Source organism: Diceros bicornis, chromosome 14 (genome assembly GCF_020826845.1).
Source record: "Diceros bicornis minor isolate mBicDic1 chromosome 14, mDicBic1.mat.cur, whole genome shotgun sequence".
Taxonomy (NCBI): domain Eukaryota; kingdom Metazoa; phylum Chordata; class Mammalia; order Perissodactyla; family Rhinocerotidae; genus Diceros; species Diceros bicornis.
In genome coordinates, this window is record NC_080753.1 from 62,209,665 (window position 1) to 62,224,259 (window position 14,595).

General features: G+C 39.2%; 1 protein-coding gene across 4 annotated transcripts in view; it reads right to left on the reverse strand.

Moving 5' to 3' along the window:
• Positions 1-12,263, reverse strand: part of PRPF4B (pre-mRNA processing factor 4B) — a 35,082-nt gene extending 22,819 nt beyond the window's left edge. For all 4 annotated transcript variants that reach the window (XR_009222144.1, XR_009222143.1, XR_009222142.1 and 1 more), the window contains exons 1-2: positions 12,100-12,263; positions 2,726-3,925 (exon numbers count right to left, since the gene is read on the reverse strand). Coding sequence is in view for 1 of the 4 variants with exons in the window: in XM_058555348.1 (XP_058411331.1) it covers positions 2,726-3,925; positions 12,100-12,236 (1,337 nt within the window). In the remaining 3 variants the exon portion in view is untranslated. The remainder of the gene's footprint in view (positions 1-2,725; positions 3,926-12,099) is intronic.
• Positions 12,264-14,595: the final 2,332 nt, after the last annotated feature.

Here is a 14,595-nt window from a genome sequence, read left to right on the forward strand (position 1 = left end):
CCTGTCACTTAGTAGCTGTCTCAGTTATCAGATCGACTGGGGCAGTATGGCAGTGCTTGTGTTCAAGGAACCCTTATTTTACTTAATAACAGCCCCAAAGTGCAAGAGCAGCGATGCTGGCAATTTTGATATGCCAAAGAGAAGCAGTAAAGTACTTCCTTTAAGTGAAAACATGAAAGTTCTTAACAAGGGAAAAAAAAAATTGAATGCTGAGGTTTCTAAGATCTATGGTAAGAGCGAATCTTCTATCTGTGAAATCTTGAAAGGAAAAGAAATTCATGCTAGTTTTGCTGTCAAATCCCTATTATTTATGTATAGGAAAAAACATAGTACATATAGGGTTTGGTACTATCCATGGTTTTCAGGCACCAACTGGGGCTCTTAGAACATAAGCCCCTCGGACAAGAGGGGATTACTGTAATAGCATCTTACCATCAACATTCATCTCAGAACAGAGGAAATATAAGTGAGGGTTCAGGGAAAAGGACAGTCCATCTAGTCAGGGAAGCACATATTGGTATAACTTTCCTGGAAGGAAATTTGGCAGTAACTTTCTAAAGTGTAAAAGTACATAATCTTAGACTTTGCAATTCCACTTCTGACTCTATTCTACAAAGAAATCTCACACATAACCAGTGGACATCTTTGTGTACAATCATGATAAACTGGAATCAACCTAAATTTTCCTCAGTTTCAACAAAGAAATGATTAAATATATTATGGTACATCTACACTGAAATATCATGTTGCTGTTATATAAAGACTTAAAAAAGATCTTTATGTATTGTCACAGAAGTGTTACATGAAAGAAGCAAATTACTGTTAAAAAGAAGAGTGTGACTCCATTTTTCTAAGAAAAAACATATTCATACAAATTGTATGTGCATAGCAAATGGGCTAGAAGGACACATTCTTAGGAGTGCTAGTAGAGAAGGGATGAAGAGGAAAAAAATTTCAGCTTTCTGCATCATTTGAATTTCTCTTTAGTATGTACTGCTTCTGTAATTTAAAAAAATATTTTTGTTTCAAATATTCAACTCCAGTCCTCAATAAACTTAGAATTTCCTTTTCAAACTGAAAACAAATTGAAAGAGGCCAGGATCACTAAGAAACACTTTAGCTAACACAATCAGTACCACTAACAACTGCCTCAATGCAGAAAGCTGAAGGAAGAAGGGGGCCATTTCACTGCAATGTCACTTAGAAGAAAAGAATCAAGAATATCGCTTAAGACAGAACACTATGGAAACAGCATTTTTGAAATTTCTTAGAAAATACGATTTAAACTTCAAGGTCAGCTTATACTTATACCCACACACAGTAAATATTAATATGAAACAGTAAATTGGCTAGAAATCACTAATATCTTTGCATAGTATAAGCCAACAATCTTTTACATAAATCTGGTTGACAACTTCACACACCTAACTACTGAATATAAAAATATTAAAAAATCAGTTTCTAAAGTAGTTTAGACTGGTCTAAACAACTCCCATCCCTCTCCACCAAAAATCCTTTCTGTGCCTTAACTACTTATTAGGTCTGTGATCCCAGTAAGTTAAATAACCTCTTAATCTATTTTCTCATTTACAAATTAAGGAGAGTCACTGCACCTCATGAGAGAAAATCAGGAGAATTTGAGAAAACAGCTGATGAACCAAATGTATTATACAAATATGAATTATTTTTATTATTATTGGTAAAAAATAAAATAATTTCTTGCACTATTCTTCCTAAACTTAAGAGAAACTATTTTTTTCAAAAATGAGATTATAAGGATATGAATTAGTAACAGAAACAAATTTCCACTTTCAATTTAATTATATTTTGGGGGCTCCCAAAAACTAGTTCTAATTTATATTGTTAGAATCTAAAATCATGCCAATTCAAGAGAATGGACAGATTACAATCCTTAAACTGATATCTCCTTTTTTAAACTTAAAACTTGCAGCCTATACTGTTCAATGAAATGTGAAACAAAATAAAGGAAACCTCATTTAAAATGAGATTGGGAGGCCAGAAAGGGGAGCCCTCACACATTACTACTCATGTCAATTACAGAGTCCAACCAGGAAGATGTCAATTACTATCCTAGCAGGAGGAAAGAGGATTTCCTCCTTACCCAGCAACTCAGGCAATGAGAAACTGTCACCATCCTGAACTGAACTCTTTTACTTTCCACAAATGGATTTTCCTTTGAAACAACCCCTCCCAACTTCCTCCTTTTTCTCTATAATGTCCTCTCCTTTGCTTGCTGGACTTGCCTAGGGTCTTGCTATAGCGTGCTTGCCCTGAACTGCAATTCCTCTGCTATTCCTGAATAAACTCATTTTGCTGGTAAAGTAACTGGCTGTTTTATTTGTTTAGGTTAACAGAAGTAATAATCTCCACTCTAGAAACTACCCACCTCCATAAACAGGTATACATAGATTTACCAGCCAAATTACTTGGACTTAAAGTAGTGATTCTGCAAATCAGATACTAAACTTAAGAACCTAAAAAAAAAAAAACAAAAACTGATTCCATCACCAAGTTCAATATTTATAAATCACCCATAGTCAAGATACTTATGGACAAAAGTGCAAATATTAACAGCTAGTGGAAAAGATATACTTAAAACTATAAAACTCATTACTATCTCATCTTTTATTGTCCACAAGTTCTGGCTTCTCCTTTAAAATCTGGTGCATTGGTAAAAAGCATTAATATTTTGAAAACACATTACCTTGGAGAAGAAAGTCGTCTCCTTTCTGGTTCTCTTCGTTTTCTTTCCAAGGATCGACTCTTGGCTCTTCTACCAGGAGACAGAGTTCGGGACGGGGATTTGCTCTGCTTGGACCTTCTATCGTTTAAAAGCGGAGATCTACTTCTTCTTGATTTATCACGCTGTCTTGGAGATGGACTTCTTCTTTTAGGACTACGACCAGGTCTTCTACTGGGTGACCTATTTTCTTTCCCAGAAGAAGCATCTTTAGAGGGAGATTTAATTGGTTTCTTTTCTTTATCAGTTTCAGACCGTTTTGATTTTTTCTCTTTGGACCGTGACCTTCTGTCTTTGGATTTACCTCTTAAGTCAATTGGGGATCTGGATTTTTTGCCTCGATCACGACTTCTACTTTCATTTATAATTGGGGATTTTTTTCTATCTTTTGACTTACTTTTATCTTCAATTTTAACCTTGTCATCAGTAGGAGATCTGGCCTTCCCAATTTTCTCTTGAGATCGCCTTCTAAGGGTAGGAGATTTTGATTTTCTTGCTTGATCTTGAGACTTACTTCTTTTGGATGGACTTTTGGACTTTTTCCTCTCCTTTGACTTGCTCCTAGTTGTCTTCTCTTTAACTATTTCAACACCACCCTTACTCTTCTTTTTATCAGACCTATGTCTAGTCCGTTCTTTAGATCTGCTTTTACTTCGCTTTTTTGTACTATTTTTATTGTCCATAAGTTCAAGTTTCCCCTTTGTACTTGAAGATCTAGTACTAGACCTATTTCCATTTCTTGCCTTTTCATGAATCTCCCCCTCTTCTTCAGAGCCAGACTCATAACCTTGTAATATGAGCCCCATCCCAGATTGGACCTTTCCTTCCATTAACTCATTATCAAGTTCAGCTTTAATCAAGGCTCTCTGTTTCTCCAAGTCTTCCAGTAAAGCTAAATCATCAAGTTTAGTTCTTTTTGCTGGAGACAAACCTTCTTTGTCAGAAGCATCAATAACCTCTTTTCTTTTGTGTTTCTTATGTTTATGCTTATGCTTATGTTTTTTATCCTTGTCTTCTTCTGAGGAATGTTTATGTTTCTTATGTTTACTTCTGTGTTTATGCTTCTTTTTTTTGTGACGACTGTGCTTATTTTGAGATTGGTCTTCTGATACTTCCCCATTTTCTTCATTTACACTCTTTTCAGAATTATCAGCATCTTCCATCCTATAAATATATCAAACACATTTTAAAATCATATCATATCAAGCATTCAGTCATAACAAAATAACAGTAATAAAATACATCTCTATGTAATACATGAAGTTAGTCACTAAAATACTTTCAGAACAGCTTTGGACATTTTATTTCAAAGATATACAGCAAGAATTGAGTTGAACAGTGATTAACTTCAACTTGTTTCTAAGGGTTGAACTCAAATACCAAAAGTATTACAAGAAATACATAATGGGGGAGGTTAAAATAATTACACTTAATAGAAAAAGGGAATCCAAACCAGGTACAGTAGAATGTCATTAATATTGATTTAAAGTCACTCAGTAACTTGATTTTTAAACCAGCATTTCCCACATAGACTTAACACCAAAGGAACCTGTTTTCTTTTTCCATAAAACATATTAATAGTAACATATATTGAGAGATTAATCTCTTTCTCCACTTGCAATTCAGAAACATACTTTTTTTTTTTTTTAAATCTCTAGAGCCAATATTGAGCTCTACCCAAAAGAAGCACTCCATCAATGTGTGCTGGTGGTTGATGTTGATGGTGTGAACACACCCCCAAGGGTTAAAAGTTCAAAGTGAACTGACCAGGAGTTAGGATTCTTGGTCTATAGAGGCCACTGAGAACCATGTGGTATTAGGCTGAACCACATTAAAGTGTCTTTTGCATGTCCACAGTCCAATATGAGCAATTTCACATAGTTCAACCCAATATCTGTTTAGGGGGCTATTTAATCTTTCTAAATTTCAAATCAGAGATTAATTTTTCAAAACATGTTCATATTAATAGGTGCAACGCAAGAAAATTTTTTAACTAAATTAAGGGGGTGGCTTTTGTGCTTAAATGTTTGGGCTATGCTGAGTTAAAGAGTTTATGGTTCTAAAATATTTTGCTAAATCCTTGCTGTTCAGTAATTTCAGGTTAGATACAGGCTACTACAGCATTATTTAACTTTATCCTTTAAAGTCACTCCATACTAAACCATCACATCCTAGAATATAAGACCAAAATCAGACTCTAAATTATCTGGATTTAAGCCACCATACCATTGTTGGAGGAAGATATGGATTATTTTATCCAAGTCCTTCAAATTATATACTCCTGTACTTTCAGTAAGTTATTTGTGCCATATACTATAAATAGCTCCTTGTAAGTTAAGAATTATTGAGTCTATTCATTCAATCTCATTCAACATTTAAAAAATCACCTACACTTAATGTAGGCATTAAGCTAGGTAGCAGGAAAACAAAGGTGTACAAGACCACTATCTGCCTCCCTCGAGGAAATTACAGACCAGTGGAAAAGAAAGCCACATGAAACGTTGGAGAGGTGCAATGATCAAGATATTACTAAGGGCATTATGGGAACACTGAAGGACCACCTAAAATCACTGGAGTCAGAGGCCCAGGAACTGCAAGGTTAGGTTGCTGGATGGGTTGTCTATAATGACAATGCCATTACAGCAAAAGTTGGATGGGCCGGCCCCGTGGCTTAGCGGTTGAGTGCGTGCGCTCCGCTGCTGGCGGCCCAGGGTTCGGATCCTGGGTGCACACGGACGCACCGCTTCTCCGGCCGTGCTGAGGCCGCGTCCCACATACAGCAACTAGAAGGATGTGCGGCTATGACATACAACTATCTACTGGGGCTTTGGGGGAAAAAATAAAAAAACAAAACAAAAAAAACTTAAAAAAAAAAAAAAAAGTTGGAGAAGAGTCTGGTCCTCCAGCCAGGTCTCAGTCTTTAATAAACCTGGAGAGCAGTTGGGGGATGACACACTGGAGGTATGCTTGAAAAGTTATTAGTCGATAATGAGGGGGTGTGAAGAATGTGCAACACATAACTACCACATGGCAAGAACTTTGAATTTTGGGGTGTCAGATTGCCAATTTCCATTTCTCGTACTTTGGACTGTGGGAAAGGAAAAAGTATTGAAGAGAGCTGTCTCTTCTGGTGAGAGCCAGGTTTTAGTTTGGGTTGACTTCTCTGTAATGGGGTAAGAAAAGGCAGAGGATAAATATAGTAGCATTCTCTAAATCATCAAATTTTCTCAAAGACTTGGAAAAAGAAAGAGTAATATCTCTGTATTAAAAAAACCATGGCTGTATCATAGAGAGGGAAAAATGATAGATTTAAGTAAAAGACACAAAGACATTTCAACTTTGTTCCTTGTATAAGCTTACCCTCATAAAGGTAACCACCTCCCTTCCCCAGAAATCTCCCAATTCCACAATCCAGAAGGTGGGGTATATGTCTATTTTCCTGAACCTTGACTTACAGGGGGAAAAGTTTGAGAAAAATTAAATTAGGCTAATTCAAGATATGGAGATAGGTATGGAGAATATTTTTAAAGACTGAGAATGTTTTTGAGGTATATAAAATCTAAATGCCAAAAGTACAAAATTCTAGTCAAGAAACTCAAACTCAAACTACCTAAAGACTCTCTAAGTGTCCTCAAGAAAAAGGATAGTTGAGTGGTGAAGCGATCTCCAAAGCCAGATTACCTAGGTTCAAATCCTGGTTCCATGACTTACTATTTGTGAGGCCTTAGGCAAGTTTAAGATCTCTCCAATCTGCAAACATCTCATTTATAAAATGGCGAAAATAATAGTACCTACCTCAAAGCATGCGGTGAGGATTGTAGGGGTTAATAGATTTGTCAAAGCCTGTAACAGTGCCTAGCACAAACCAAGTGCCCAAAAAGTAAGCTGTTATCGTTCAGATACTGGATAAATATATTTACTCACCACGACACTGTGAGGCTGGCAGAGCTGATACTAAGAATGTTCTTTTAAGGAATATTGTCAAAGAGCATGGAAACTAGATTCAAACTATCTTGTCCAAATGCTGCCTCCAACCTGACACACCTAGTGTAACCTTAGGCAAGTTACTCCTCTGTGCCTCAGTTTCCTCAACTATAAAAACTGCGAAAATAATAGTACTGACAACCATAGGTTTGTCATGACAATGAGTACGTACATATAAAAAGCTGTCACACAAAACGTTCAAGAAATATTGTCTCTCCATATGTCTCCACAACAGATGAGACTTTTAAGGTTCATGGAGGTTAAGGGACTTGCCTAAGGTCACACATACATCAAATATGTGAGAACGCTGGCATCACATTCCAAGTCAGTCAAGAGCTCTTCCATTTGATCAAAGATGCTTTTCAAGTATCAGATCAGGGGCTGGCCCTGTGGCCCCATAGCGTAGTGGTTTAGTTCAGGTGCGTTCTGCTTCGGTGGCCCAGGTATGCAGGTTCTGATCCTGGGTGTGGACCTATACCACTTGTCAGCCATGTTGTGGCGGTGACCCACATATAAAGCAGAGGAAGATGGACAAAGCTCAGGGCTAGTCTTGCTCAAGAAAAAAACAAGGAAGACTGGCAACAAATGTTAGCTCAGAGCTAATCTTCCTCAGAAAAAATAAGTAAATAAAATATCAGATCATATCACTACTCTGCATGAGACTTGATTATTACTTCCTACCTCATTCAGAGTAAAAACTAAACAAATCCTTGACAAAGTCCTATACTACCTGCTCAGCATCCCTAACACTTTGAACTGAATTCTTTCCTCCCTCACTCACTCTGCTTCAGCCACACTGCTCTGCAACAACAGGTATACTCCTACACCTCAGGGCCTTGGTACTTCTACTTGCTGTTTCCTCCACCTGGAATGCTTTCCCCAGATGTATACATTGCTGGTTCCTTTCCCTACCTCAGGTCTTTGCTCAAACTACACTTTCTCAGTCAAGTTTTCCTGACCAATTCATTTTCATCACAACCCCCACCCTACCACACACATATTCCCTTTCTCTGCTTAATTTTTCTCCAAAGTAACTGCCACCACCTAACATAATTCTTGTTTGTTTCTCTCTACTATAACATAAGCCCTTGAGAGCAGAATTCTCACGTTTAGTTCACTGCTCTATCCCTAAGGCCTAGAAGATTACCTAACCTATAGTAGGTACTCAATAAGTATTTGTTGTGTCAAGAAAATGATTTTACATAGAACATATAAAAGCTGTACTCCTTAGACTACAGCTGGTTTATACTGGCTATACCATACTCTTACCTCTTGATAGTAAACATTTTGTTTTTGCTCAGTTATATCCCCAGTGCCTTACACATTGCACAAATCTATTTTTTGAATTCAATACCTCAAATAATTTAAATTTAATCACCTCTCCCCGCAAGAAAAATTTGCTCTTTGGATCCTTTTCTAAGGCTTTCTATAATTTACAAGTCTTCCAAAGCATTTCAAATCAAAATTCTTAACAGATTACCTATAGAGGAAGTAAACGCCTTCAAAAGATAATCTAGCTTCTAAAGCATCTGAGAATCAGATCTACATCATGATGTCCAGTGTTACTTTACAGCTATTCCCATGAGTGACCCCAGTTTCTACTGTAACTTAATGAATGTTATCTCAAGAAATGATGACTAGATCATTTTATAATAAGATAACCCAAATAATAAAAAATGCTACAAGCACCTTAGGGCCAACTAGGTTAACCTTAATAATCCTAGAGTTCTCCTACACTAGAGTTAAGCATATAGCAGAACTTCACCCTCCTCAGTTGATTTCTCAAAGCAGATTTCACAGAAAATGACAAATGAAGTCTGATTAGGTAAATCAGGAAAACTTGCACTCAATGAGTCAACGGCATAACATATTACATATAACGAGCTTGTGCTAGGGCAGTTAATTCATGTTCATTATCAACAACTTTCCTCTAAAGCTTTAGGGGAAGATTTCTTGTTAAGAAAACCTGATAGTGTTCTTGGACAGTTCATATTAACAATAAATACAGGTATATAAATTCCATACATACAAATTTACATTTTGCAATTGAACGCTACACATTTAGCAGGTGTATGTCTCTACCAATCTGGTCTACAACAGGTTTGTCATAAAACAATATCTACTGAGCTGAGTAACATCCTTCAAATCATATTATTTGGAAACAAAGCTGAATTTGAAGTGCAGACGATATGGGTTTGTTTAACAGCATTTATTCCTTTGTTAAGTGCAATGTACAAGTTTCATCCTTCAAACAACCCAGGTCTTGGGGCATCTGGCACAATGAAAACAGCCACGGAACAACTTTAAAATAAAGCGACCTGGGCCGGCCCCGTGGCTTAGCGGTTAGGTGTGCACGCTCCGCTGCTGGCGGCCCGGGTTTGGATCCCGGCCGCGCACGAGGAACCGCTTCTCTGGCCATGCTGAGGCCGTGTCCCACATACAGCAACTAGAAGGATGTGCAACCATGACATACAACTATCTACTGGGGCTTTGGGGGGAAAAAAAAATTTTTAAGAAATAAAGCTACCAAGGGGCTGGCCCAGTGGCGCAGAGCTTAAGTTTGTGTGCTCTGCTTCAGCAACCCGGGGTTCACAGGTTCGGAACCCGGGCGCGCACCGACACAACCGCTTGTCAAGCCATACTGTGGCAGTGTCCCATATAAAGTGGAGGAAGATGGGCACGGATGTTAGCCCAGGGCCAATCTTCCTCAGCAAAAAGAGGAGGATTGGCAACGATGTAAGCTCTGGGCTAATCTTCCTCACAAAAAAATAAAATAAAAAATAAAATAAAATAAAGCAACCAATTACTAGCCACTAGTGTTATTTTAACTTCCTCTTTCACATTTTTTTCAAAGAATATTCTTCATGCCATATTATTTGGGAGGTATTCAATTTATGCTTTGAAGACAGAATGGTAAGCAAAGTGAAAGCCACTGCTTCTTTACAAGGAAAGTAATTAAGCCTGTTTCTCTGACAGGTTAAACTACTTTAATACAGAATTAATGTACATGTAAAAATAAGAATGGATCCAAAAGACCAACTGGTCTTAAAACAAACCTCTCCACTCCCACTTTTTCAAAATCAGGTGTGGGAAACTAAGTTTCAAAGAATTAGAACTGTCACTCAAAAAATGGACCTTTCTGGGACACTGGAAATAAATAAAAATGATTTTAAACCTTAAAAACTATTTGTAAAAGGAGCTGCAATGTATAGGGGGAGATCAGACAATACAACAGTTAAGAGCACGGCTCTAGAACCAGACTGCCTGGGTTTAAATCCTGGGTCTGTCACTTCGTGTGACCTTGGGCAATTAATTTCTCTGTGCTTCAGTTTCATCATTTGTAAAGTATGGGACATAACAGTATCTTCCTCCATAGGGCTGTCATAAGGATTAACCAAGTTAATATTTGTTCAGTGCTTTAAACAGAAATTGGTACTTGCTAAGTGCAAATAACTCAATGCATATAAAGATTTAAATGTTTAAAACCAACAAAAAGGCTGAGCTAAAGAGACTAATGTAAAAGCCACTAAAATGCCTTCAGGGAGCTTAAAAACTGTTTTTTATATTTTTTCTAAATGTTTTACTGTAAATAGATTCCATATTCTACTGTAAATAGACTCCATATAATTCTAAACTATACTCAGAGTCCTCTAAAGAACTGTTTAAACACTATACTCTAGCATTCACTAAGAGCAGCATGCATAGTACTTACTTTCATATCAAACTTATTGTCTTTGTTAAAATTTTCAAATAAGTGAAAGTGGAACACATACAGACCAAATATTCCATTTATACCAAGTGTTCCGTGGGGAGTGGAGGTGGAATTAAAGACTATCTCAGTGTCATTCATACTGCAGGGACCTAAATAAATGTCATTTATCATTATTAAATTTATTATTATTTGAATCTGTAAATAAAATATGGCCGAACCACTCGTCAAAATGAATCTGAACCGTCCTGGAAATCAAATAAATGAACACTGTAGAACTTTAAACAGATTATTAGAAAAATCAGCTGCCTAGCATAAGATTTGTAGTGTATTGGCACAAATACTGTGTGCCACACTGTGAACTCGAAGAGAAACAAAAGGAGGCAAAGTCTAGTTAAAACCTGAGAATTCGTTTGCTCTCTTCTATGTCAAATTGCGAAGATGATAAAGCAGCTTTCAAAAGCCCTTAATGAAAAACTCAGTATAATGCTCTCTAGCTGAGTAAAGCTAATGATCGAGTCCACAACTGGACGCACAGCAATGAAGCGTTGGGCCGTCCGGTGGCAAACATTTCTCCTCTCTCTCAGTCCCAGTCTGCTGGGAGACTACATCTACCTCTTTCCTAAGATGGCAGGAAACGAATCAGATAATGCTGATGCAAAAAATGGTCGCTATAGGAATACTGTGTTAAAATCCATTCTCTCTTTTAGGTTCCTGTTTGAGCCTTCCTAGCATAAACACGAAAAACAAAACACTGCCTCTAGTTAAGCAACGGTTAGCCTTCGCAGCATATACAAATACGTTTTCTCTCGGCTGCACCGATTCTTACACTAGCTTAAATATAGACATAAAGTGCTCGGGTTTGGAAGTAGCTAACAATTTCCACTTCTTCTTCTACTCGTACTCCCAAAGCAGCGCTATCAACTCAGGCCAAAAATTCCAGGCCTCAAAACCAAGGACTTGATCGTACTTTGCCTGAAGTTTGCAAGTTGGCAAAAAGTTGCCAATAGGCAGGGAGGGAAAAAAACCGGAGGGTGCTGGAGTAAAGAATCCAGGGGTGGGGAGATGAAGTACCCTGCTAGCCAAAGACTACAGCTCTGGGACGGTCAAACAGGGTGGCCCGAGCACCCCTTCTCCTCTCTGCTTTCAGGTCCTAAAACCGACACCAGTAGCGCGACGATCGAGGGCACTGCATGCGGTGGAGAAGTCTCAGGGCTTGCCCCGCTGCCGCCACTGCTCCTCGGGTGCCAACGCCGACGCCGCCGAGCGCTGCGGCCAGGGAGCCGCGCTCGGTCCCGAGAGAGGCACGGGAAGGCGCGACCGCACTGCGCGGCAGCCGCCTGGCGCACGGGACCTGTAGAGGCCGCTCGCGCCTACGCCTCCCAGGGCAACGCCGCGCGGCAGGCCGCGGCCGCCCTCCACCCAACAGCCGCGGCCTCCGGGAGAGCGAAGCTCCCAGGCCACCCGCCCGCCCGCGCCCCAGGCCTCCCGTCCCACAACGTCTCGCGTGGGGAAAGGCAAAGTTTGGCTCTCCCCGTTAGGCCTGAACTTTCCCGCCCGCCCGTGAAGTCTCCGCCGTTTCCCGCTAGGCAGTCCCCCGGGCTCCGGGCTCCGGCCTCCCGCACCACTCACAGAGACTACTTACTCTGGCTGTTCCCGCAGCGACTGAGTCTCCGCGGCGGCCATCTTGAACTTCCTGACTTCTCGCCGGCGGTGGCGGCGGCTGCCCGGACGGTGGAAGCTGGTGGAAGTGGAAGAACAGGGAGCAGAGCCGGCGCGCATGTGCTAACCGCGTAGAGATCCGTGGAGCTCTGAGACCGCGCTAAGAATCCGGATATAAAAGTGCATCCGGGGACAGGGCGCGCGAGCGTCATGACGCAACTTCCGGGACGGGGCCCGTGAGGAGCTATAGGCGGTGCCTGCTAAGGGCTTAAAGTGGACTGACTTGGGCTTGCGCTTTGTTGCTGTTAGAGCAGTACTTGTAGTTCGGTCATTGTTAGAACCGAACTTGCTGGAGAGGGGAGCAAAAGTGGGTGAGGAGTGGCGTGTCCTGTGTGAGGTTCTGAGAACTGATTTTAGTGTGGGAACCAGAAGTTGGGTTGAAATTCTCAAAACTAGGGCAAACAAGATGATGATTTTGCTTTTGGGCTGTGTTGGAAGCATGGTAAATGCCTTTTTACTGCCTAGATAACTCAGTCTGAAGTGGTATTAAGGGAAGGTTTGTGGAAAGGCGTTTTGAGAACACTGGAAAGTTTGGACTGTGCCTGGAGCGTAAATGTCTTTTAATTTGAAACTATTATTGATACATTTATTTGAAACTTTTGAACTTTGTTTCAGCTTTTACTAAACTCAGGGGTAAGATTCAGGAGTCATTAGGTTCGCTGATTCTGTAAATTGAATGTTTAAGTACTATTTTTGGTCCGAATTAGTTTATGTGAGTTTGATTTTTTATAATAATGTGCTCTACAGTAATGGGATTAAGTGAAATATTATATGAGAAAACAATTACTGGCTTTTGGAGAGCTTTCAACACCACGTAGGTTTTTACATCCTCTCTCTCTCAAAAAAAATAAAAAAGTGTCTTTTTCCATACGCTGAAACCTGAAAGCAGAGTGACAATCACTTTCATTCTTGAAATCAACTCGGTTTGGGTTTGTCCTAGAAATTTGAGCTTGGAATATCTGCGTTTCTTATATGTCTCTTTATTTTCAGAGGGGAAGAGTTACAAATATTCCTACAGAATAAGTCCTTGGTTCCCTGAATCCCAAAAGTATTAAATGTGAAGCATTTTCCCCTCATGGACTATTAATATGGAACACAATTAATCCTTGGATGTTTACTGATTTTTGTGGATTCCCTCATCCCACCCCCGTTGTAGCATTTCTTCATATGGTCCTTAATTATACTGTTTTCTTTGTGAAGGATTTCTCTCTTTCTCCTGACAATGAGAATTCGGGTATAATAACTTGGAAAACCTCTTTCAAAGGAAAAAATTTTCAGAAATATGTTAAGAATGGTTTTTATTTTCTACCACATTTATTTCTGTAGTAATAGTGTGTAAGTTGAGATTTCAGAGTTCTAATTGTTCCTACCTCTAGATTCTCATACCTATATATCTTTTCAAAGGTATTATGAATTCAGCCTTGTATTTACAGTTTATTATATTCTCTGGCCCCCTCCTGATGAAGGCAAGGCCATGTGTCATTGTGTCAAGAATAGCTCAAATAGGTTATTAAAATAAAAAATTAGTAAATTATTTTTAAATAAATTGTAAAATTAAACGAACATAGTGTTTGTAGTACATCTCTTCTTGGAAATAAGTGCAAACCTATAAGAGATTTCATCTTGGACATAAAATAGAATGATATACTCTAAGGCAAAAGAAGCCTACACAAACTGGGACTAAGACGTAAGGTAACTCGCTTATGATGACTCAGTTCCTAAGTGCCAACTGAAATCTAACTCCCAAGTGTGTGCTCTCCTTCTTACCATGCTGCTCCCCACAGAAATGTCATTTGTTCAGCACCTACTTATTGAGCACCCACCCACACAGCTCTTTGATATTCAAATGTTTTTGAGTAAGGGTAAAGCAAAGATCACCGGATTGGCACCCAGAAATACTTTAATCTGAGTCCAGAGGCAGTAGTCTTTTCCTTCTTGCCTATTAGAGGAGAGCTCAATGGCCGACCTCAAATTGCTCCACCAGAATATTACCTCCCTTTCTGCTCTATGATTCTTGGTAGTCTGCTTAATGTGGAGACTACATTAAGAACGCTGAGTGTGGGGAGGATAAGTGGGGAGAATAAGAGCTAAAGTTGTTCGGGCTTGAAGCCAGATTATGACTGGTTGAAGTTTAGACTTGGACAAACCGTTCAAGTTTTTTTAAAAGAGCATAGTAAAAATAAAGTTTCAGAAAATGATGCTGGCAAAAAGTGTCCTTTAAAAATTTCTCACCAAATTCACTTGCACGGTACCACCAGTTCAGACAGCGCACCAGGAAGAGGATTTGTCAAGGACTCACTCAAAACTATATTGCTGTTGTAGTTTTGGAAGAGTGGGGTATTTTGAAGACGGAGTTAAAATTAAAGCAAACATCCACTTATTACTTTCATCATTCAGCAAACGTTTATTAGGCGACGTT